The 25,216-nt window shown below is 46.4% G+C and overlaps 1 protein-coding gene and 1 long non-coding RNA gene across 3 annotated transcripts in view; one reads left to right on the forward strand and one right to left on the reverse strand.

Annotated features, from left to right (window-relative positions):
• The window catches only part of LOC307206784, a 610,614-nt gene that overhangs the window by 526,857 nt on the left and 58,541 nt on the right, over positions 1-25,216 (reverse strand). The gene's annotated exons all lie outside the window — the stretch shown is intronic.
• The window catches only part of DENND1C (DENN domain containing 1C), a 49,023-nt gene that overhangs the window by 6,405 nt on the left and 17,402 nt on the right, over positions 1-25,216 (forward strand). For both annotated transcript variants that reach the window (XM_079960021.1, XM_079960022.1), the window contains exons 3-16: positions 4,920-4,963; positions 5,871-5,920; positions 6,964-7,083; positions 9,136-9,205; positions 9,328-9,408; positions 10,692-10,781; positions 12,006-12,056; positions 14,434-14,544; positions 15,356-15,456; positions 17,435-17,480; positions 19,098-19,199; positions 23,055-23,180; positions 24,153-24,254; positions 24,495-24,582. In XM_079960021.1, the coding sequence (XP_079816147.1) occupies positions 4,920-4,963; positions 5,871-5,920; positions 6,964-7,083; positions 9,136-9,205; positions 9,328-9,408; positions 10,692-10,781; positions 12,006-12,056; positions 14,434-14,544; positions 15,356-15,456; positions 17,435-17,480; positions 19,098-19,199; positions 23,055-23,180; positions 24,153-24,254; positions 24,495-24,582 (1,182 nt within the window). The remainder of the gene's footprint in view (positions 1-4,919; positions 4,964-5,870; positions 5,921-6,963; positions 7,084-9,135; positions 9,206-9,327; positions 9,409-10,691; positions 10,782-12,005; positions 12,057-14,433; positions 14,545-15,355; positions 15,457-17,434; positions 17,481-19,097; positions 19,200-23,054; positions 23,181-24,152; positions 24,255-24,494; positions 24,583-25,216) is intronic.

Genomic DNA, 25,216 nt, shown 5'->3' on the forward strand with positions numbered 1-25,216 from the left:
AGATGAAGTGTATCACTCAGAACCAGTTGCCAGGGTGGGACAAGCAATGTGAGCTGCCCAGAAACATTTGGCTGGCTAAAGTTCTGAACAAGACACTAGACTAGAGGGGTCTTTAGCCAACAACTCAGTACCCCAGGAAGGTTCCACTGTTGTTTGACTCCAGTTCCATCATTCACGACTGTTGGCCATCCAACAATAGGCAGGGGGCAACCAACCGCCTGCCGCTGCTACACCTGCTTGGGGCATGTAATTTTGACAATTTATTTATAATATTTTTATCCGCTGTACAGCCCTGAGAGGCTCTCAAAGCAGCTTACAGAAACTGTTGAAATAGAAACACACTCAGTTCTGCTATGACAGCCATGGGGAGCCTTTGGCCTACAGACCACATTAGGCCTGGGCTGAGTTCTAATTTGATCCACAAAGCTGTTTCCCCCCACCTGCCATCGTATGACATCAGGTGTGGAGCAGGTAAAGCAACCAAGCAGAGGAGCAACGGGCAGGTTCCCGGTTCTTCCTCTGCAAGCTCCTGCTCAGAGCTCTGGAGTGTTACCAGACCTTGCCAGGAGTTGCACTTGCATTCAATGCCAAATGCATGCCCCACTTCCAGCAGGAATTTTTGCAGCTGCAACTTAAAGCCAGGGCTTGAGAGAAAGAACCCAGAATGCACTGAGTGTGCTCCCAATTATATATTTGAATTTGAATCATACAACATCATAGGGCAGTGGGTGATTGCAGTGCAAGATTTACATATAAGCTTTACATATAAGCTAAACAAGCTATAGCTCTTGGGGGGCCCCCAAAAAATTAAAGGAAAAAGAACTGGATGTACATTTCCAAAATATAAGATAAAAAACAAATAAAATAAAACCTACATACAGCAACAGTGTTTGTGTTGTGTAGGCTCCTATGATGTAAGTCATGGGCCCCGCCTGCTAGCCTGCTCTCTAAAATATAACTGGTTTGCTCATTTCGATATATAGGGTGCCTACATTCTGCACGGACGGGTTGCATGGCAACATGTGCAAATGGCTTTAGATACCTAGTAGGTCCATAAATTACCATATAGCATATATTCAACACAAAAAACAGTGACAATTTGTTGTCGACAAAGGACAACTGGACATATAAAGGGCCCCATTACCTTCAGTAGCTTAGGGCCACATCAAACCTAAATCCAGTCCTGGGTGATTGGCAGGTGAGCGGCTCTAGCCACCTGTTAAAAGTGGCTCATAGAGGGTGGGCCAGTTCTGGAACTAGCCTGGTATAGGCACAAAAATCACATGATATCTTTATGGAACCAGCATTTGTTCAGGCAGCACTTCCAGTCTCATTCTTGTTCTTCACTGAGGCCATAACAGGTGCTTATTGCAGCAGACCTGGCTATAAGCTCACCAGGAGGCACCTCTCTTTGGGGCAGTAGAAATATAGCTCAGAGACCAGGGGCAGCCCTCTGGCTGCCCAGAGGACTCCTAAGGAGAGGAGAGAGGAGAGGAGGCTGGGGGAACTCTCCACAAGGGAGGGTGTCTTAAAGAGGGAGAGAGGCTGCCAGCTCTGCAGGCAAAGGGGTGACAGAACTGGGCTCCTGAGACCCACAGGGGTGCCACAGAAAGAATGGAGTTGGTCAAGGGAGCTGTGGACTAAAAAAGGTTAGAAACTTTTGACGTAAGGGAACTGGTGTCCATATCCACCTGTAGCACCCTGCTTGTGGTTAACGCTTAGCTGGAATGAAATATTCAACGCAGCAATAGAGAAATTAAAATAATAATTTATTTGTCAGACAAATAAATGAGAGGCACAGTGGTATATGGTTACCAAGCTCTGGCCTGGCCTCCTGCCGTTATGGCCAGCACTTATATTTCCTTAACCCAGCCCCCTTGCTCCTCCTGTGGCTGCCTCTGTCCAATCAGCCTGGTTGAAATTCCTATTCCTTTTGCCCTTTTATGGGAAACAAAAAGCTATATATTCTTCTATCTATAAATGACAAATAAGTAGTAATATATCTTACATGTGTCTCAACAAGGAACCTTAATTACCAGCTCACCTCTTGCCCTCCTTGCCCTATTGCCCTCCAAAACAGATGGTTTAATCTTAAATTTTTATCTTAAACAGATGTCAAGGATCTTGAGTTCACATCAACATTGAAAGATCTCCTTCTTTTGGAGGTCTTTAAACAAAGGCCTGACAACCATATGTGTGCTCTAATGATGTTTCCTGCTTGGCAGGGGGGCTGGGCTGATGGCCCCTGTGATCTCTTTCAACTATATGAAATAAGAATCTAGCATAAAGATTTAACATTTCTTAGCTTCTAATTCCTTTGCATAATTACATTTAAGCCAATATATTTAATACATAACATAAATAACCTTTTAAAAGGAAAAGAAATCTTAAAAGGATCTCAGTTTAAGAAAGAAACAACTTTAGAAAAAGACTTCCCAAAATACTCTCTTCCTTTCTGCCAGCCAGATGCTCTTGGCCTTTTAACCTTAGGAAAATATGGCTCAAGTTTAATGGGAGGCACATGGTTTTATTTTACTATTTACCAAATCTTAATTTAACCACTCTTACAGCTTAATTGTACTTTGCAACATGCAAGGTCAGTGTCCTCGCTCTCAGCCTGTAATTCCCTTTTTACGACTTTGAGAATTGTTTTCTGCTATAAATCAGGGGGCCCCCTTGTCCAGGAGAATAAACATTGCCAAGGTTCTTAGGCAGCTGGTCTTCTGCCTGGCATGAAACATTTGAAAATCTTTAAGCTCATCTTAATATACAGGCCTTAATCAAAAATATAAGCTTTGATAAAAATGCAGGCTTATGATTAGATGCCTCACACCTGCGCCTCTTCCAGTTCCAGGTGTCCCTATTTGACAGAGATAGTGCTTAATTTATGTGCCCCCTTCCCCTTGCTGCTGTGGTTTTCTCCAGATGGCTTAAAATGACCGGTGGATGGTTGTTAAAAATAAGAAAGAGAGGGGAAAGGGAAGTCTCCGCTTAAGCTCTCCTGCTCAAGGAAGCCAGCAAGGGAGAAACCCGTCTCTGCCCAGAGGCAGCCCAAGACAGCATGAAACTCTTTCATCATGTCCCATCCGGTTCTCTCCTTCCTGTGTGTGTTTGTGTGTGTGCAGGTTAGTCTGTGCAACTGAGGTGCAGGGTCTCATGCATGCCTGGAAGCCAGGCCTCGAATCTCAGCTGCAATAGGGCTGCGCCTCTTCAGCGGTGAGGGAAATGTGCACATCTTCGGCCTGGAGGCATTTTCTGTCAGCTGTCACCACTTTCTAGCACTGAAAACCAGTTTCAGAGTTAGGCAGTCCTGGCCAAAATTAAACCGTGTAGCTTGCAAAAGCTAATCAAGGTACTGGGCCTCATGGTTCGTCATACAGAGGGTTTCTCATTTAGGGCATCTCTGCTCTCAGGTTTCGTCAAATGGATTTCTATTATATTGTTTTTAGCCACTCTGAGCCCTGAGTCAAATAGATTTCTATTTTATTGTTGTTAGCTGCTCTGAGCCCAGCTTTGGCTGGAGAGGGCGGGATATAAATAAAATTTTATTATTATTTATTATTATTATTATTACACACAAGACGGAGGGGGAACTCCACTATTCCTAGCACATTCACAAATGAAAACAGATGTTTTTGTAACATCCTATTCTTACAACAAGGACTGTCTTCCTTTACTCTTTGATAAATCAGTTGTGCACTGGGCTTCTGGAGCAAAGAGATGTTAGTGAACTGACCATAAAACTGCTTAAAATAATATTTAATTTTATGACCTCTGATTTGCATGGAACAGGGCATGGGTTCTGGAAGAGGATGGAGTTTGAGATGTCTGCTTGGGCGTCTCTGGCTGGTGGGACACTGTCCCATTTTGCTCTAATGAGAGCCCTCCTTTTCCTGATCCTTTTAACTGGAGATAATTAGGGACTGAATCTGGGACCTTTTGCATTGCTCTCCCCTGCAGACCCTCAGAGGGAATTGTATGTCAATGGGTATGCATTTGCAGGTATTATTGTCAAGATGCATCCACCCAGGAGAGGGTGGGGGGAGCTGCAAACTAAACAACTTTGTGTAGGTGTGTTTGCATAATTGCATATATATTTTTCAAAAATGCATTCTCAACATCTCCTCTAGAGGTTGGAAGAAATGAGACAGAACAGGAACCATGCTTTTCACGGGGACAGGGGACAGAAAACGGGTCCTGTTTCTGTTAAATAACAACAGTGGGAGCAAGTGGAAATATGCCCTAAGACTTGCTCAGACCACAATGCAGTGTTTTTGGAGATGAAATTGTCTCTGCAGGGATCCTACATATGGAGAATGAATGATGATTTGTTGAGGAATTGGTAAGGCCCAAAAGACTCTAAAAGATTACTTTGAGATAAATATGAACTTAGAGATGGAAACAGATTCAACGCTCATTCCCACTTTTGCTTGCCCCATATTTTGATTGTGTACTGATGAATTCCTCCAGGTCTGAGAGCTTTTCTCATTGTTCCATGGCTGTGCCTTGCAAAAATCAGATCTGACCCACTGAATCAGATCTCATCAGAAGTGCAGACAAGCTAAAGATGTATTTTGCTTACTGCACTTCTGATTCAACAGGTAAAATTGGGTTTTCCCAAGGCACAGCCATGGAACGACGAGGAAAGCTCTCGGACTTGGGGAAATTAATTGGTATCCAATCCTATCAAAATATGGGGCAAGCAAAAGTGTGACTCCTACCTGAAAGTCTGGAGGAGCCACTGACAACCCAAGGCTAGCCAACAGGGTGCCCTCCAGATGCAGCTGAGCACTGGCACCCATCAGCACCTTGGTCCCTGGTCAGGGTGAATGATGGGATCTTAAATCCAGCCACAGTTGGAACCATGTTGGCTGCCTCTTTGTTCCATATGCTGACTTCCACTCTCTTTCCCTGCGCAGATCCTCAAGTGCTTAGACAGTTCCCTCCGGAGTTCGATGACCAGGTCAGTCCCCCTTTGCACAATTGCTGCCCAACTCCACTTTGCATTCCAAAATCATTGCTAGCATGTGCTCAAGAGTCACCAACTTTTTCTTCTTCTGGATTTGGGAAAACAACCCAACACACAGAAATTAAACAGGTGAAGCTTTCCTGGCATGGAGATAAAATGGGAGCAATTAAACAGCTTATAGAAGCTAAAGGCATTGGAAGATATTAAATAGAGACCATTTGCACTGCCTGGTAGGCTAGTAACTTGGAAACACAGAAGACTTCTCAATTTGCAGGCTACAAAGCAAGCTGGCTGCTGTGCCAGCCCAGTTGCATGAAATACCACTTACCCAATGGAATTCCTATGGCTGCCAGGCAAGTTGTTCTAATACAAGGCCGCGTAAGCAACCTTTACTTAAATGTGAAATACTGTGTGTGGGAAGGAGAGATTTTGGAGGAACGTTGTGGAGTATCTGGAAACAGCCCTAGGCACTTTGCCAGGCAGATAGGTGCACACACACTCCATATAAGCCCAAGGGTGGGGATTTACAGTCCCGCAACATCTGGAGGGCGTCCTGTGGTCCAGGATGATGGGAGCAGCTGTCCATCAACATCTGGAGGGCAACAGTTCCTCCTCACTCTTGGTTCTAAGCAGGTGGGGAAACACTGCATGCTTTGCAAATGATTGGCATTCAACTTGCAAAGGAGGCCATGGCTGCAGTGCTACTTGCCTGGGACTCAGCCCCATAGAACTGGGGTGGGCACTTCTGAGCAGACTTGCCTAGGATTGTGCTGTAAATTAAGATCGTTCCGTATGTGCACCAGGCTCCTCCTTGCCAACCGAAGGTTTTTCTCAAGGTGCTTATAAGTTTGTCTGCTGGGTTCAGGCTGTAATAACCAAGGATCCTTCTCTCTTCCTATAGGATTCAGTCCAGATACTGCCCAAGTTTTGCTTCCCCTTTGATGTCGAAAGGTACGTGGTGGCCTGAAAGAATGGGGTCTCCATGCACTTTATGCACCCTTGCAACTTAGGCTTGCCAGCTCTTGAAACCAGCTGTTGCAAGCGGTGCCTTTGGCAGTAATATGATGCGCAGAGCGCCACACAACAAGAAGCATTATTTGCTGATTTCTACGGATAAAATTGCTGTTGGTCACAATAGCACTTTTCCCCTGGTCAATTAGCAACCCTCATGAAGCTGGGAACAGCACCCCAGCGATCAGGATCAATCCTTGTGTAACAAGTTTCCCTTGTGGATATGGACCTGCAGAAGTCTACCCTCGTTGCAGGGAACTTTTTGTCCTCTGCTTCACATTGACAAACCATTCTCTCCCATTCCAACTACAGTTGTACCTTGGAAGTCAAACGGAATCCGTTCCGGAAGTCCGTTCAACTCCCAAAACGTTCAGAAGCCAAAGTGTGGCTTTGGATTGGCTGCTGGAAGCTCCTGCAGCCAATCCGAAGCCACGGAAGCCCTGTCAGACGTTTGGCTTCCAAAAGAACGTTCGAAAACCAGAACACTCACTTCCAGTTTTCAATCATTCGGGAGCCAGAACATTGGGACTCCCAAGGTGTTCAGGAGCCGAGGTATGACTGTATTATGGGGTCAGAAGTTCCCACATACAGGTACGTCCCTTGATCTCTTTATTGAACAACACAACACCTGTTATTTTGGCTGTGAACTGCATGTGATGAACTACCTGCATGGAAACGTTTTGTGTTTGGGGGTGATAGGAAGCCTCCGTCTGGAAAATGCCCCCTCCCTACTCATCTTTTTTGCTCTGCATAAAAATGTGCTATAGACCTGTGGCTACCTCTTTCTTAGCCCACCAGCCTGACTATATGGAGAATATTATTTCCTCCTGCATTCATATGACATTTAAACAATTGCTTTGTGCATTCATCCCTCTGTGTTTTGCCTACCAAAGCATATTAGCAGTTTGTCGCTTTAGCCAACTTATTGCATTCTTTCTCCGAAATGGCACCCCCTTACCCAGTCTCCCCACTTCTTTGTTAAGGGTCAAGGAGAGCCCCACGATCCAACATTTCACTTTTGTACTCACCGATATGGACGGAAAGCAACGCTTTGGTTTCTGCCGCTTGGCTGTGGCCTTCCGCACCTGCTTGTGTATCCTCAGGTAGGATGGTTTGTTCTTCCTCAGCCTCTTCTCATGGATGGGAATTTTCATGTCACGGGGGGAAGCATTTTCTTGGTGTGGATTGACCCCACAAACTTACAAAAAGTTTTAGCCCACTGGATGTCAGGGCTGGAGTCAGATGCAGATCAGCACAAAGAAGCAGAGTCCGTTGTCAGTGAAGTTCACTCTTTATTCAAGGAAATGGCATACAACTCAGCAATGCTTCCCAGCAGGTCTTGCCCCTATAGAGCAGTTGCCAGGACTGAAGGTTCCTTGCCTTCTACCCCTGTAAATCTCCTCATCTCCTGGATATTTCCCAAGTGCCTGCACACCCCTGGTCTCTGTTCTGCTCCCCTCATTATTCTGTGCGGTCTTGGAGACCAGAGGAGAGGGAAGCTTGTAACAGCAGGAGAGGAAGACTCCTGGGATTCTTCAGCAGCCTCTTGAACCCCCACCTCTGCTTCAGCCCCAGAGCCTGAACTGCTCCCTGTCACAGGCTCTTCCTGCTCACTAAACCCTGCTGCCCCTTCAGCATCCAGCCTTTGACTTCTCCTCAGTGTCCCACCACCAGTCCCCAGGCTCTGAGCCCTCCTCCCCTGGGGGTTCCCTGAGAGCCAGTATGGTGTAGTGGTTAAGAGTGGTAGACTCGTAATCTGGGGAACCGGGTTCACTTCCCCGCTCCTCCATATGCAGCTGCTGGGTGACCTTGGGCTAGTCACACTTCTCTGAAGTCTCTCAGCCCCATTCACCTCACAGAGTGTTTGTTGTGGGGGAGGAAGGGAAAGGAGATTGTTAAACGCTTTGAGACTCCTTCGGGTAGTGATAAAGCGAGATATCAAATCCAAACACTTCTTCTTCCCTTGGGGGTTCCCCAGCTGCCGTCTTCCACCATTCCTCATTGTTCAATCAGACCCTGACATCTGGTGTTGCTGAACTACAACTCCCATCAGCCCCATCCAGCGTGGGCAGAGGCCAGGGATGATGGGCATAACAGTTTAACAAGATCTAGAGGGCAGAGGTTCCGCACACCTGGACTAAGCAGAAGTGCAGGCAGGTGCAAGCCGTCGCAGAAGCCCAGTTGCCACAGAGTTACCCATGTGCCTCTCCACTAAGTTGGCATGGGGCCAATTTCACTTCTCGATGCCCTTTTAAAATGTGGCTCTTTTTTGGGGGGGTGTTATTGGGTTGTTGTTTTTATTTTGATCATATATATTCTGGTTTTTATGTTGATCTTTTCTGTGAACCGCCCTGAGACCTCCAGGTACAGGGTGGTATATCAATTCAATAAATTCCAATTAGACACCCTGGCTTGTATACTTAGCTAAGGAAGTACAGGCCCCAATGGCTTTTCTGGAGTATGAATTAAGTACTTAACCCAAGGTACCACTGTACATGACCACTGTACAGTGGTACCTCAGCTTACATACGCTTCAGGTTACATACGCTTCAGGTTACAGACTCTGCTAACCCAGAAATAGTACCTCAGGTTAAGAACTTTGCTTCAGGATGAGAACAGAAATTGTGCGGCGACAGTGCAGCAGCAGCGGGAGGCCCCATTAGCTAAAGTGGTGCTTCAGGTTAAGAATAGTTTCAGGTTAAGAACGGACCTCCGGAACGAATTAAGTACTTAACCCGAGGTACCACTGTATTACCAAAATGTATACCTACTCTTTCACTAAAGGACTTTCGACTTTGTGCGCTCATTTACCAAAGACACGCTGCGCCGGCGGCGGCACTTGTCATTCACAACAACAGCGCTTGTCATTCTCAACGGTGCCGTGCACGCCAAATTAACTCTTGCATCAAAATATTATGTTACGTATTGTGTTGAGCTGCTATGTGAGGTCAGTGGCACCTTTGACACGACTGATGTTTCTCCTAAGTAGGTGCCTAAGCAATACTTATAAGTTTAAGTGTGGTGGTCTTAATTTGGGGGCTAAACTAAATTTGGGAGCACTGGGCGGATTTTTGCACCCCGGCAACGCATATGCTAAAGACAGCGCTAGCCCTTTGCTTGGTCAGTTGTGCCCCTGATGCTGATTCTCTTTGCAGCTACGTGCCCTGGTTTGAAGTTTTCTACAAGATCTTGAACTACATCGCAGACAACTTGGCCAAGGAGCAGGTGAGGGTAGAAATTCTGGATTCCTTGCAGAGCCCAGCAAGTTGCCCTGTGCTGTTCCCACCCCAGATTCCTAGCATTCCCATTTAAACACCAATCTCTGCCTTTATCTCCTCTCTCACTAGTTCACAGAGCTGGATGTGTTCTTGTCTGCACTTTATCTCCATCCTGTGCCTGACCTCAGCAGCCCCATCAGCCTTGAATTTGTAAGTTCTCACCTCTCTGACACAGAAGAATCTGCTCCTATAGATAAGGAAAAATCTTAAAACAGCTGAGTTTTGAGTCCAGGTGCCATGATTTGTTGTTTTCCTGGTAGTGCCTTTAAACAACTGTGTGGGCTTCCTGTGAGGGATGGGGGCACTCCAAGAGTCAAAGGGGGGATCTTTGCATTTTGCAGGACCCCTGGCGTGCCGCCATCCCTGCATTTATACACAGGAAAGGGTTAGTGGGGAGGGTGATAATTATTGGAATCTTTGTTCCCCCACTTCATTCCAGGGGAAAATTTTCGCCCTCTGAAGTTGGAATTTGCATTAGGAGGTGCAAATGGAGAGTTTCCCTCAATACACTGCCATGGGAGGAGAGTCTTAAATTTTAACAACAACAACAACAACAACAACAACAACAACAACGTGTTTTTTTATACGTTGCCCCAGCCACTCTAGGCAGCTTCCAACAAATTATAAAACCACAGTAAAACATCAAACATCAAACACTTCCTTATACAGAGCTGCCTTCAGATATCTTCTAAAAGTCAGATCGTTGTTTATGTCCTTTACATCTGATGGATGTCAAGGAAATTTTAGGCAGTGTACAGAATTTGTCTATTTACAACTGTCAGTAAAGTTAGCCTTCACTTAATCCTGATAATTACCACACACACTTGCAGCTGATGCTATTTCCTTTTTAAAAAGCTCAAAACCATCATGCTGGGGGTTTTTTGAGGGGAAAATTTTGCAAAAAAAAAAACCAAACAACTCAACATTTTTGGGCAAAACCTTCATATTTTATTTTATTTTTTTAAAAAAAAGCTTTGCCATAAAAAGCTCAACACCTTTTGAGTTCACTGGGTCCATCTTGTAGGTGATGGATTGGGGATTAAATCTGTAGATTGAAATTTAAACCTCCTATCCCACATGTATAGGAGAAATACAAAAAGTAACACTGTGTATCCAGATGCATTTTGCAAACTATCACTCATTCGAGCTGCAGTCTCTCCTTTCTTAGCACAGACCAGCTGTTCCAATATCTATGTCAATGTCCCTGAATTCCTCAATTTAGTAAACTGGTATAAAATGTTTTCTATGATGCCTCCAGATCATATGGAAGTGGAAGTATGTGGAGTTTAATGAACGAAGGTGTGTTTGTTTTAAAAAATGGATGCATTATTGTTGAAAGACTAAAAATGTAAACAATTCCTCATCCATCTTCTTTTAATTTGTTGTGGGGTGTATGTGTCCACCCTTTTAACCATTTCTTGTTGTCTTGCAAGGATCTAAAGATGACCAAATTGAAAATTTCCACTGAGAAGGATCCAAACAAACAAGACAAGAGCCAGAATCTGGACTGTGGGACTGCATCAGTGAGTCAGGAGTCGGGCGGGGGGCGGGGCTGTGTCATTTACAAGGAATAAAGAACCCTAAAAATGGAGAGCACCTTGATTTTGCCCACCAGCAGTTGGCATCTTGAAAGCAGACAGAGAAGGCCCTACTGTATTTCTATTTAATTTTTTCCCCAGGGGGGCAGCCATGCTAGTCTCTTGCAGCAAAAACAACTAAGTCTTGCGGCACCTTAAAGACTAACAAGTCTGAGTCCACAAAAGTTCTTCTATATTAAATGTGTTAGTCTTTAAGATGCCCCAAGACCCCTTGATTATTTAAATTATAGTAATTTTCTAAATTTGCATTTAGTTTTGCATATATGCATCCTTTATACAAATCTGTGTCCTTTTTTTAAGAGTCCTTTTTCTGGGGATGCCCAAGATCTCCTATTGGGAGATCAGCCAAGAATCTACATGGGGCTGCCCTTGAGACTGACTCCAGCGGGTGCAGAATGCCGTGGCAAGACTCCTTACGGGGTCCTTGTCGTGGGATCACATTCACCCTGTGCTATGCCAGCTGCACTGGCTCCCGGTGGAGTACAGGATCAGGTTTAAGGTGCTGGTTTTAAACTTTAAAGCCCTATACGGCCTAGGGCCCTCGTACCTACGGGACCGCCTCTCCTGGTATGTCCCACGGAGGATCTTACAGCCTTCAAACAAAAACATCTTGGAGGTCCCGGGCCACAGGGAGGTTAGGCTGGCCTCAACCAGAGCCAGGGCTTTTTCAGCTGTGGCCCCGATCTGATGGAACGCTCTGTCACAAGAGACTAGGGCCCTGCAGGACTTGACATCTTTCCACAGGGCCTGCAAGACAGAGCTGTTCCACCAGGCCTTTGGTAATCCTCCTTTGGTAATCCTCACAGAACTCTAGCCTAATGGTTGCCATTAATTTGATTTTGAATTGATTTTAGAATGAATTGATTTTAGAATGCTGTGTTACTTTTATTGTTGTTAGCTGCTCTGAGCCCGGCTTCAGCTGGGGAGGACGGGATATAAATAATTTTAATTTTAATTTTAATTTTAATTTTTTTAATGTGTTGCTTGATCTGGTGTAATATGCTGGTTGGCCAGTCAGCTACTATCCATAAAAATAAGGTGTGTGTGTAAGAGAGAGAGCGACTCGGACCACTGCCACAACTTTTGTTTCACAAAGTCTTCTTCTAGCTGGACCAGATCATCACCAACCTCTTTCTTTCTCTCTTCCAGGTTTATTTCATTGCCCCTGACCAAGGCAAACTCCCCACCATACCTGAAAGTGTAAGTCACATTTGCAGTGTCTCGAGGAGCTTTGGGAGAGGTGGTTGTGGTTTGTAGGGGCAGTGTTTGCTTTTCTAAAGAGAGAGGCACCAGCTTTCACAATTGTGGAAATGATGTCTCCTTAATCATCAGCCTTAATCTACCAGAGCGGTGTAATCTAGGTCACACAAGCCTAGTTCCCTTGCTGGCGCCCAAAATCCTCTTCAGTTCCCACATGGTAGGGGGTGACCCCAGAAAAACCAGATGACATTGAGGAGGAAACAGAGGGGCAACAGGCTGTAGATTCTGTGTGTTGCGTGACTGCCAACACAATAGCTCTTGTTGCAGTGGAGTGGCAAGGAGAGATCACCCACACTTTTGCTTTCCCGGTGCCTAGAAAGCATGATTCTGAGAGATTTTCTGCTAGTAGTTTTCTCTCTGGGTCACTGGAAAGCTCACTCTTTCGCACTGAATTGGAGCAGACGTCAAAATGCAGGAAACCCAACTGACAGTTGCTCAAAGCGGCGGGGAAAGTGGAAGTCTGGATGAGCCCTGAAAGGGCTGGGAAAGGACATGATCTGGCAATGCTACGAAGATTTCAAAATAGAGAGAAGGGTGATTCATTGCAAAAGGGCATTTTCTCCAAGCAGGGTTGGGAATTGGGCAGGAGTATAATCTGCAATGAATGGCAAACATAGTCAGGTGCAACCTAGGGGAAGGAGGGGATTGTGAAAAGTGGGAATAGGAGGGCAAGATGGGGATTTTTGCTGGATTTTTGTGGACAGGCCGCTGCTGCTGCACTTTTTGTTGTTGTTTAGTCGTTTAGTCGTGTCCGACTCTTCGTGACCCCCTGGACCAGAGCACGCCAGGCACTTCTGTCTTCCACTGCCTCCCGCAGTTTGGTCAGACTCATGCTGGTAGCTTCAAGAACCCCATCCAACCATCTCGTCCTCTGTCGTCCCCTTCTTCTTGTGCCCTCCATCTTTCCCAACATCAGGGTCTTTTCCAGGGAGTCTTCTCTTCTCATGAGGTGGCCAAAGTATTGGAGCCTCAGCTTCACGATCTGTCCTTCCAGTGAGCACTCAGGGCTGTTTTCCTTCAGAATGGATACGTTTGATCTTCTTGCAGTCCATGGGACTCTCAAGAGTCTCCTCCAGCACCATAATTCAAAAGCATCAATTTTTAGGCGATCAGCCTTCTTTATGGTCCAACTCTCACCTCCATACATCACTGCTGCACTTTAAACAGCTATAATAATAATTTAATAATAATTTATTATTTATACCCCGCCCATCTGGCTGGGTTTCCCCAGCCACTCTGGGCGGCTTCCAACCGAATATTAAAAACAATACAGCGTCAGACATTTAAAACTTCCCTAAACAGGGCCGCCTTCAGTTGTCTTTTAAAAGTAAAATAGTTGTTTATTGCCTTAACATCTGCTGGGACAGGTAAGCAATGCAAGAGTTGGACCTGTTCCTAGCACAAGAGATGAAAGAGGAGAGAAAGGGATTGTATTTCAGTGGCAGAGCACAAGACCTGCAAGCAAAAGATCCCTGGTCCATTGCCTGCCATCTCTAGTTTCAGAAGATCAGGCAGCAGTTGATGGGAGAAAGACTTCTGCCGGAGACCAACCCTCAGAGTAGGCAGCACTGAATTAGATGCCAGAAGCATGGAGAGGACCAGGTTGAGACTTTCACTCCAGTAGTCAAAATACACCACCATCAGGATGCTTTTAAGCAGAGCAGTTGTTAGGCAAAATAGAGGTGAGGCACATAGACATTGGAACAGCTGGTCCACGCTAAGAAAGGAGAGACTGCAGCTCGAATGAGTGATAATTTGCAAAATGCATTCAGATACACAGGGTTCCTTTTTGTATTTCTCCTACACACAGGGGATAGGAGGTTTAAATTTCGATCTACACATTTAATCCCCAATCCATCGCCTACAAGATGGACCCAGTGAACTCAAAAGATGTTGTGCTTTTTGTGGCAAAGCGCTTTTTAATATATTTTTTTGCAAAATATGAAGGTTTTGCCCCGAAATGTTGAGCTTTTTGGAAAATCTCCCCACCCACCCCCACAAAAAACACATGATGGTTTTGAGCTTTTTTAAAAGGAAATTCGCTAAAATCTACACTTCCGACATTGGTTGCCATATGTCTGGATTTTCCCAGACATTAAAGCGATTTCTGCCTGGAGACTGTGCTGCAACTGGGCATTTCCTGGTGTCATGGTGTTCCTAGAAAAAAGACAGCAGAAGATGATCATGAAGTAAGAGAGCTGGATGCATTGTACTGCCATGAGTGACACAGAGTACAGAGGGCAGAACAATTGGTGGGGAGGGGAGTGTGCCAAATCTTCACTGGAGAACCTAACCAGACATTGGCTCCTTCCCACAGAGGAACCTGACAGAATTTGTTGTGGCCGTGGATGCAAACAACATGCTACGCCTGTATGCGAGCCTGCTCCACGAGCGACGGATCCTGCTCACCACCAGAAAACTCAGCACGGTGAGGGCAAGTGGATGCTTGGAGGTGTGGGATAGGAAGGTGGAATCACATATAAAAAATGCTGTGAAAATGCTTTCAGAAAAAAAAAAGTTTAATATATATATATATATATTGAATTTGCCATTAGCTCACCATCGCCATCTGGTGTCACATTTGCAGAATGCATTCAAAACACACTCAAAATGTTGTCAAAACAAAATAAAAAAATTCCTTCCAGTAGCACCTTAAAGACCAACTAAGTTAGTTCTTGGTATGAGCTTTCGTGTGCATGCACACTTCTTCAGATACCTAGTGTGCATGCACACGAAAGCTCATACCAAGAACTAACTTAGTTGGTCTTTAAGGTGCTACTGGAAGGAATTTTTTTATTTTGTTTTGACTATGGCAGACCAACACGGCTACCTATCTGTAACTCAAAATGTTGTGTTTGCAGCTGTACAGCTGAGTCTCAGGTCTCAGGGAGTTGTCAGGTCTCCTGTGGCTCAAGTCCCAAATTGCAAGGAGCAGAGGTCAAGGAGTTTGCGGGGGGGCTGCCTGGTAGGGAGAAGTCTAGCAGTGGTGACATAGACATGGGCATAGTAGAAAATAGGCTAGCCTGAGACCCATCTACCCACCCCCTGAATCTGGAGGAGACCCAAAACTTCAGGCCAAAATTCTGGCAATTTTCAAGAAGAGGACGAGGCTGATCCTTCTACAGGGGTTAAAACCACCTGTAAGTCACAGGCTGTCACTTGGAGGGTGGTTCTGGTCTTCTGAGCAGAGTCAGGCCATCCTAAGGGAAATCTCCTAACCCCTTTCTCTCTCCCTGCAGCTCACAGCCTGTGTTCAGGCCTCCCTCTCCATGTTGTATCCCATGCATTGGCAACACATCTACATCCCAGTGCTGCCTTCGCACCTCCTTGACTACTGCTGGTGAGCCTTTTCATTTCTTCTTTTTGAAGCACTGAGCAGGGCAGGGGGTAAGACTGAAAGCTGGACGTGTGTGGTGCTGTGGTCTAAACCACTGAGCCTCTTGGGCTTGCCGATCAGAAGGTCGGCAGTTCGAATCCCGGTGATTGGGTGAGCTCCCGTTGCTCTGTCCCAGCTCCTGCCTGTACAGTGCCGGATTTACATATAAGCTAAACAAACTATAGCTTAGGGCCCCACCCTCTTGGGGCCCCCCAGAGAACGTAAAGGGAAAAAACCCCTGGATGTACATTTCCAAAATATAAGATAAAAAACAAATAAAATAAAACCTACATGCAGCAACAGTGTTTTGTGTTGTGTAGGCTCCTATGATGTAAGTCATGGGTCTCGCCTGCTAGCCTGCTCCCTAAAATATCACTGGTTTGCTCATTTCTGTATACAGGGTGCCTATATTCTGCATGGACGGGTTGCATGGCAACATGTGCAAATGGCTTTAGATACCTATTAGGTCCATAAATTACTATATAGCATATCTTCGACATGAAAAACAGCGACAATTTGTTGTTGACAAAGGACAGCTGGACATATAAAGGTCCCCATTGCCTTCAGTAGCTTAGGGCCTCGTTAAACCTCAATCCAGCCCTGTTCCTGGCATCTGACTTGGGGGGTGTTTGCTGGGAAAATGGCCTATAAACAGGCAGCAATAGTGATGTCTGCAATGAATCAACAGGCAGGCACCAGGCATAGACCCTCAGCAGCCAGTTGCTGTTTCTTATTCTGACAATTTGAGTCTCCGCTGCTGTGATTTGGGAAGCTGTAGTTCAAATCCCAGGTGGCGCTGTGGGTTAAAGCCTCAGCGCCTAGGACTTGCCGATCGAAAGGTCGGCGGTTCGAATCCCTGCGGCGGGGTGCGCTCCCGCTGCTCGGTCCCAGCGCCTGCCAACCTAGCAGTTCGAAAGCACCTCCGGGTGCAAGTAGATAAATAGGGACCGCTTACCAGCGGGAAGGTAAACGGCGTTTCCGTGTGCGGCTCTGGCTCTGGCCAGAGCAGCGATGTCACGCTGGCCACATGACCCGGAAGTGTCTCCGGACAGCGCTGGCCCCTGGCCTCTTAAGTGAGATGGGCGCACAACCCCAGAGTCTGTCAAGACTGGCCCGTACGGGCAGGGGTACCTTTACCTTTACTTTGTAGTTCAAATCAAGTCTCTGTTGTAGACAAAGGACAGAAAGGTAGAGCATGGAGAGTTGAACAATAGAAAAAGAAGTCTTTCCCTGTACTCCCACCCCTGGGCTTGCCCCCCCCCCCCCCCGCCCCATGTCTGTGGCATCCTCTGTGAGGAGGCTTGGACCCTTCCCAAGGCCTAGGGGTGATTATAAGAGGTCCTTGTGCCTAATTCATTGCAAATGACTTCAATGCACATTAGAAGCAGGTTTGTGTGTGTGTGTGTGTGTGTGTGTGTGAGAGAGAGAGAGAGAGAGAGAGAGAGAGAAATGAAAGACAATGCCTAGAAGTAACATTGTTTTGCCTGCAAAGCCCTTACCAATCTGATCTGTTTTTGAGCCTGGGTGTGGCTCCCCACAGGACTTTTCCCTGTTCTCGAGGGCATGTCTCCCCCCCCCCTCTAGGAGCAAAGTAAGTCAGGCAGGGTTCAATAGAGCCCACCCAGGGCCGTAGCTAGGGGGTGGTGAGGAAGGCCCCCACCAGGGGCACAGACAAAGGGGGGTGCAAAATCGGCTAAAGCATATGTTCATAAATATGTCTTTAAATAAAAATATTGATTATTGCCTCATAAGAAAAGTTTTTAAATAGAGGGTCTTTATCGGGGGGGGAGTGGGGGGGAGGATGGAGGAGAGGCGGAAAGAAGAGCTAATTTGTCCATGGCTAAGGGGTGCAATCTGGACAGTTCTGCCAGAGGCTCTGAGCCCACCCGAATCTGGAACCAGCTCTGACTTTCTTTCTTTCTTTCCTTCCTTTCCTTGACAGTGCCCCCATGCCCTACCTCATAGGAATCCACACCAGCTTCATGGAGGTGAGTTTGCCAATCCATTCTGCCCCTGGCCTCACAGGTCACTTCTCATGAGCCTGCATCTGAGTCCTGCAATCCCTGGCCCCAGAGGCACAGAACATCCATGGTGGTTGGGTGGGTGGGAAGAAGCTCTGGTCAACATTAACGGAGCCTCGACACCCAGGGCAGCTGCCATTTTGTGGTCACTTGTAGTGTGGGCTGTACGGTACTGTTGAGCAAAGTCTGTTTGTTCCGTACTTCAGTCTCAACTCAAAAGCCATGCCTGACATTGCAAAGGATTCTGGGCCTAAACCTCTAGGATTGCAGCCTTCTTCTTTGATGGCAGTCAATAGATCCATCACTCTGGACTGTTGGAAACACACCCAGGAAGGCCGCCAACTTCCCAAGTCATTGGGGCATCTCTCCGGTGGTCTTCCCTGGCTGTAAATCTCCCTCAGTCCAGAGAGACCGGTGATAAGCAACCCCTCTCTCCTGAGAGAAGCAACTCGTCTTCTGACATATCATTGCAGAAGAAAGAATCAATCAGTAGCTCTAAAACTACTTTATTTACAATCTATAATACAAAGACTCCATCAGCACGTCTGTGCTCTTTGAGCACCTGTACAGAACAGCAACAAAGGGATGCTGGTGGCACTGTGGGTTAAACCACAGAGCCTAGGACTTGCTGATCAGGTCGGCGGTTCGAATCCCTGCAACGGAGTGAGCTCCCGTTGCTCGGTCCCAGCTCCTGCCAGCCTAGCAGTTCAAAAGCACGAAGTGCAAGTAGATAAATAGGTACCACTCTGGTGGGAAGGTAAATGGCATTTCCGTGCGCTGCTCTGGTTCGCCAGAAGCGGCTTAGTCATGCTGGCCACATGACCTGGAAGCTGTACGCCGGCTCCCTCGGCCAATAAAGAGAGATGAGCGCCGCAACCCCAGAGTCGGCCACGACTGGACCTAATGGTCAGGGGTCCCTTTACCTTTACAGAACAGCAACACATTCAGTAGTGAAACCAACTTCCAACAGTACTCAGACTTCCTGCCTCACACTCTCTCAGACACTCACATGATGCATACAAAAACATGGTACAACAGTACCACTCGCTGGAGCAGCTCGGATAGATAAAAATCCTAACATGCTTGTGCAGTCCAGATGATATGATCCTGAGTTTAGGTTGATGGAGGCTTTGTGTGTGGCAGGCAGGCAGGTTCTCCTGCCTTGGTGGGTTGGTGGGTTTAGTATAAGCCCTTTGGCCAACCCATCTCTTCTGTTTCTATGATGCTTAGAACCTAAGAATAGCCACTGGATCTGGCCAATGGTCCATCTAGTCCAGCATCCTGTTCTCACAGTGGCCAACCACATGCTTGTGGGAAACCAGCAAGCAGAACATAAGCACCAAAACTCCCTCCTCTCCCATGGCTTCCAGAAATTGGAACTGTGGAGGCAGAGCACAGACATCATGCCCAGTTTGTAGGAACAACTCAGTGCTGTGAGCCAGAGATCCCTCCCCAAGAGTGGTGAGAGATCAGCTGGAGCTGGGTCACATTTAACATTCATGACAGCGGTTTCCAAAGGCAGTGAATAGAGAAGCAAGCAGTGCCTCTCTTTTAGTTTCTCTCTTTTGTCTTTCATTCCTCCAGAGAGTGAGGAGCAAGGCCCTGGAAGATGTCGTCATTCTCAACATTGACAGCAACACCTTTGAATCGCCCTTCCAGGACCTGGAAAACCTCCCAAGTGATGTAGTTAGTATTGATTTCATAAGATGATGATAATAAATAACAATAATAAACTATAGCGCAGGTAGTTTTGATGTCCTTCTGAACACCCTGGGTCTTTTGTGGTTTCCTTCCTTTATTCTTTTCTCCCACTAATAGCCCCTCTTCCTCCCCACTGCCTCAAATTATCACAGCTATCTTCTAACAGTTGTTTTTTATGTATGCAAAGTTTAGCTTCCAGTACTGAACTTTCACTTTAAAGCAACTGATTCATTGCTGCCCCCTCTTCTTTTCTGAAAATATATCAGCTGAAAATGTATTAGCAGACCTGGAAGATGGGAAATGGCCCTGCATAAACTCTTGGGCTATTCTGCCAATGTGTGAAAATTGCCGTTTTCTGCTATGTTCTGATAGAGGAAATTGAGCTATTTGAGAGAGAGTTCGTTGTTTTTTTTGCTTAGTATTGTTCTTTAACTCTCTAACTTCCTAATACCATTCATAAAACAATTCAGGTTTTGAGCTTTCTCAGATACATTCCATATAGATGAAGGTCATAAACTCCTAATGATTGCCACGTAAATCCCATACAGTGGGTTTTATAAAAAGTACACTTATTAAAATCAATGGGCCAAACTTAAGGCTTGTCCACACTAATGCTTGTCATGTGCCTAGAAAACATGACTCCCCTTGCCCCGATCCATTCCCAGGGACTACCTGCTCTTTAGCTCTAAATCGGAACAAATGGCAATCCATGAAAAATCCAAATTGCTGTTTGCTCTGATTGAGCGCAAAAGAGCAGTTTTCCCTAGGGGAAGTGGCAGGACGAGAGGAAATGTGGATAAACCTTTAGTGATGTTCATAAATGTCAGCTGGTCTATTCTAATACTAAATTGAATACCATTGTGGGCTGGCATTCAACATAGTGCTACATGGAGTATGAACATGGGAAATGAGGTCTGCTGCACAGTGGGAATTTCTCCCTCTCCCCTCCCCTGTATGCCCCCTAAAGCTGTTCTGGGGGTTTCCCAACTCTCCAGAGAAGATTTGGAGAACCCTGAGTGGACCGTGTTCTGTGCACACAACTTATTTTAATCTCGCCCTAAATAAATTGAGAGAGTGTCTATTTTTTAACCTGCTGTTTGCATGCAACTGATATCACATCCTCCAGTGCCATGTTAGCCATATTTGAATGCCAAGAGCACGATTTGTGTATCTACCCTCAAATATTCTTTCTGCAATGACTAATTTGGCATAAACAGAATTTCAGCTCATTTTATGTGTGTGTGTGGCCTCTCCCTTCAGATAAAAGAGAACAGATAGCAAAAATGCCATTACACAATTCTATGGTGTAGCCGCATGTACAGCTTTTGGGTGTTCGTCTCATAAAAGATATTGTCAAGTGGGATAAAGGAATAGAAAAAGAAAGTAAAATTACATATGTATGGTGTACTTTCATACGAAGAAAGACTAAAGTTTTTGTTTGTCTTTAGTTTAGGTAGGAGGGGGGGATATATGCAAGAGGGAACACGCCAGAAGTTTAGAAAATTATGAATGGTTGGAAAGATGAGGCAATATACATTTTTCTCTCCCTTTCTTAAATTTTGTGGTCTCCCAATGTAGCTGATCAGCAGAAGAGTAGTTTTAAGTTTTCAAATTCAGCGCTGTTTTTAATAGGGCAAAATATTTACATGGAACTGGTGTGTTTTTAGTTGTGTCTCTTCTCATTTATGTCATTTCCACCTTGAGAAAGGTAGAAAATAAAACACTATGAAATGCTAACCAGAAAGTGACAAGCTGGCACGCAAGACTGCCAAATATCCCACGATCCCAACAGTGCCACAACTTCCATTTTGTCTATGTCACCCAAAATCACAGACCTACCATTGGCATGGGGGATAGGATATTTCTTTTTGAATTTATAAAAGCGTTTTTATACCGCCTTCTATACCGTCCTAAGTGACGTGGGTGGCGCTGTGGTTTAAACCACTGTGCCATTTGGACTTGCTGATTGGAAGGTCGTGGTTCGAGGCCCCGCAACGGGGTGAGCTCCCGTTGTTCAGTCCCAGCTCCTGCCAACCTAGCAGTTCGAAAGCACACCAGTGCAAGTAGATAAATAGGTACCGCTCCAGTGGGAAGGTAAACGGCATTTCCGTGCACTGCTCTGGCTTCACCAGAAGCGGCTTAGTCATGCTGGCTACATGACCCGGAAAAACTGTCTGTGGAAGTGGACTAACGCCAGCTCCCTCGGTCTGTAAAGTGAGATGAGCGCCACAACCCCAGAGCCATTCGCAACTGGACTTAATTGTCAGGGGTCCCTTTACCTTTACCTTTACTCTAAGAAAGGGTCCCAAGTCTGTTTTCAGGCTATATCACACACACAAAAACAGTCAAATTAAAATGAAGCATTAGAAACCAAGAACAGCAGATTGGTAAGGCACATGCTTTGTACAATCCCCAGCATCTCCAGGTCGGGCTGGGAGAGAACGTTGTCCGAAATTCTGGAGAGCTGCTGCTAGCCAGCGGCTCTAGTCCAGCATGCTGAATTTTATTATTTCGGTCACAGACCAGTTCCAGCCCACATACAATATCAAGGAAGTCATAAAACACAATAGGGATACATTTGAATTTGCAATTAGGTATAACAGGAACGAGGGATGCGGGTGGCACTGTGGGTTAAACCACAGAGCCTAGGACTTGCCGATCAAAAGGTCGGCGGTTCGAATCCCCACAACGGGGTGAGCTCCCGTTGCTCGGTCCCTGCTCCTGCCAACCTAGCAGTTCGAAAGCACACCAGCGCAAGTAGATAAATAGGTACTGCTCTGATGGGAAGGTAAACGGCATTTCTGTGCACTGCTCTGGTTCGCGAGAAGCGGCTTAGTCATGCTGGCCACATGACCCGGAAGCTGTATGCTGGCTCCCTCGGCCAATAAAGCGAGACGAGCGCCGCAACCCCAGAGTCAGCCACAACTGGACCTAATGGTCAGGGGTCCCTTTACCTTTACCTATAACAGGAACAATTGTCCAGCATGCTGTTCTCACATTGGCCAGCCACAGACCCACAGAAAGCCCACAAACAGGTGCTGAGCACAAAAACACACTTCCCTTCCTGTGGTTTCTGGAAATTGGACCAATCTGATACAGCTTCCTTTGTCCCAGAGTTAAATTCTTCAATCTTAAAGAGCCAATTAGTGAAACAGTGGTTTTTTACTGCCTACAGAAAAGCTATCAAGGTTGTGGCCTACCTGACCTCCCCAGACCAACCTCCCAAGGGAGAGAATTCTATGACCAGGGTGCTGCCACAGAAAAGGCCCTGCCCTGCATTCCTTACCAATAGAAACTCCTATGGCCGTGATTTTCACATTCGCCTGATTTTACAATCATCTTGACATTTTAAAACTTGACTTCCTTCCCCCTCTCCCTGCAATTCCTTAAATTTATTTTTAATATCTTCTGCAGATCCAAATTCACTTAATTTACTCATCTTTTTATCTTCTTTAAATATATACCCTTATGTAACTGCAGGCTATTACAATAATCCTGTTAGTGTTTTTATCTGTTTGCAATTTATCTGTAAACATTCCATAAACCATTTCCATTCTTTTATTTAAAAAAAAGTTTGCTATTTTGATTTCTTAATTCTTCTGGTAAGTTTCGCCATTTCTGCATATTCCATAAGTTTTTGTATCCACTCTTCCTTTGCTGGGACTTCTTCTTCCTACTTTTTGAAATATGGCAACCCTATGGCAGTGGGACATATGACAGGGCCCTGGCATTTGGTTGGGGCTTCTGGGTACAAATTGTGGTTGAGACACCCTCTTGCAATTTGTGGGAGGGCCCCCTGGTCAGAGAAGAGCTTGTAACCCTCCTCCTCTCTCCGCACAGGTCTCTCTGTTGAAGTTCCAGTTGAAGAAACAGACGGCGACTACTGGGGACGGAGTCGCCCGAGCTTTCCTTAGGGCACAGGCACTGCTGTTTGGCAGCTACCGCGAGGCTCTCGTTTGCAACCCGGTGAGTAGCTGGGCTCCTCTTGGTTCAAAGTTTGTGCAAAGAAATCATGATGAATGCTCAGTAAACAGGCTGCCTGGAAGCAACTTCTTCTTATCGCATGTGAACACTTACTATACATACCTATATTAGGGTTGCCAGATGTCCCCGTTTCCCAGGGACAGTCCCCGGATTTGTGAATAAGTCCCCAGACAAATTCCATCCCCAGAATGTCCCCGGATTTCATCTAATGTCCCTGGGAAATGCAGCAGCGTCAGTCTCAGCAGCCCAGAGCAGTTGGCTCTTGCCGGCTTCAGGAGCTGCTCAGAAGTCCCCATATGATGTGGTGCAGGGGCTCAAAGATGCAGCTTTTGGGTTGCCTCCACCTTCCCTGACCCCGGCAACTAAGCTGTGAATGCAGGCTTCATGCTGCCTATCGGAGCAGCCTCCCAACTCCTACTTGCGTGCAAGCAGGAGTGGGGCGGGGATCTCTCAGTTTGGCAACGGGAAGCCTCTCTTCCCAACTGAGGGATCCCAGCCCCCTCCTGCTTGCATGCAAGTAGGAATGGGATTGGGGCTGCTCCGATGGGAAGGGAGGCATTGCGCTGTCCGAGCCCCACCGCTGCCGCTCTCAGCCCTCCTTGTCCACCTTCCATGCCTGACCCACCGCCCACCACTTCCCCACCACCACCACTGAAGAGCCAACAACTCAGGGGCTGCCCAGGCTCATGGAGAAAGGAGATAGAAGCCTCGGAGGAAGGGGAAACGTGGTGGTTGAAGTCAAGGCGGCGGCAGCCCCTCTGCCACCACCATAGCTGCAGCATCAAAGTCCTGAACGTGTAGTATTTAATTAATTAATTAAAGTGTCCGCAGATTCATTGAAAAAGATCTGGTAACCTTAACCTATATTGCTTGCAAGGGTCTCTCTCTCTCCCACCCTCCACCCTCCAGCTACACTGACTATTTCCTCCCAACTTTTCTCTCTTCTCTCTGCAGGGAGAGCCCATCTCCTTCTGCAAAGACACCTTCTTGCAGCAAGGCTCCAGTGCCATGCAGGCTTTCCTCCAGCGGGCCGTGCACCTGCAGCTCTTCAAGCAGGTATGGGCTGATGGATAAACCCAAGCAGGTCTTCCCAACAAGATGCTCTTCCACAATTTGAGCACCGCTATCAATTCGCCAGGCAAAAGGCATTTGACTGTTCTCCTCTTCCTTTGTGTGTTCCTTTGCTGACGCTGTACGTGCTTCCTTCTCCCATGGAAGATGACTTCTTCCTGCATATTTTCTAATGGCTTCCTTTGTTTCTCTCCTCAACGCTGCACCCAACCTCAACTCCACCAGTTCGTAGATGACCGCCTGGAGAAGCTGAATGCAGGGGTAGACTTTTCTGACCTCTTTGAGCAGGAGATCAACAGAAGCCTGTCCCCAGGTAGGGCAGAACCTCCCTTGTTTTTGCTCTTCGGCTTGTTACCGGAAAATCCGAGGGCTCCCGTGGGTAAAATCAAGACACCAACCAGAGCAATTTGGAGCAAATCAGCAGCCTGTAGGCTTGGTCTTTATTGAAGAAAGACTGTCACGACAGGACTCCCACCGCCCACAAGGTGAAGCAAGATGGAAGCCCCGAACAAAAGAAGACCCCAACTTTTATTAGCTCCTAATCCCCTAAGTTACACCCCTAGAAATACATCATATTTACATCATGACTACATTAAAAATAGGAGGAGTCGGGGAGGGGTTGCACAGGTAACCTGAGTATCCTGACACCTGGCCGGAGCCCCTTCTCTTCCTCCACATGAGTCACTTTCAGGAAACGCACAGGGAAAGGCACAGTTTCCTGCCCCCTGAGGGGAATCCGGACACGGTCCCTTTGTCAGAGTCTGTGTTGAATACACTAATGTATGCAGTTCGTTGTGTCCTTGATAGTCTTCTGTCTGGGCCCATCAAGATGACTATCAAGGTTGCCATGTCAACTGGGGAAGGGCTGCAGAGTACGTGCTCGGTCAAGGGATTATGGCTGACTGGTATCAGGCCACCCCCCTTTGATAGTCCTTGTAATACGAAGC

The sequence above is a fragment of the Podarcis cretensis genome (assembly GCF_951804945.1).
Source record: "Podarcis cretensis genome assembly, chromosome: 17".
Lineage (NCBI taxonomy): Eukaryota > Metazoa > Chordata > Lepidosauria > Squamata > Lacertidae > Podarcis > Podarcis cretensis.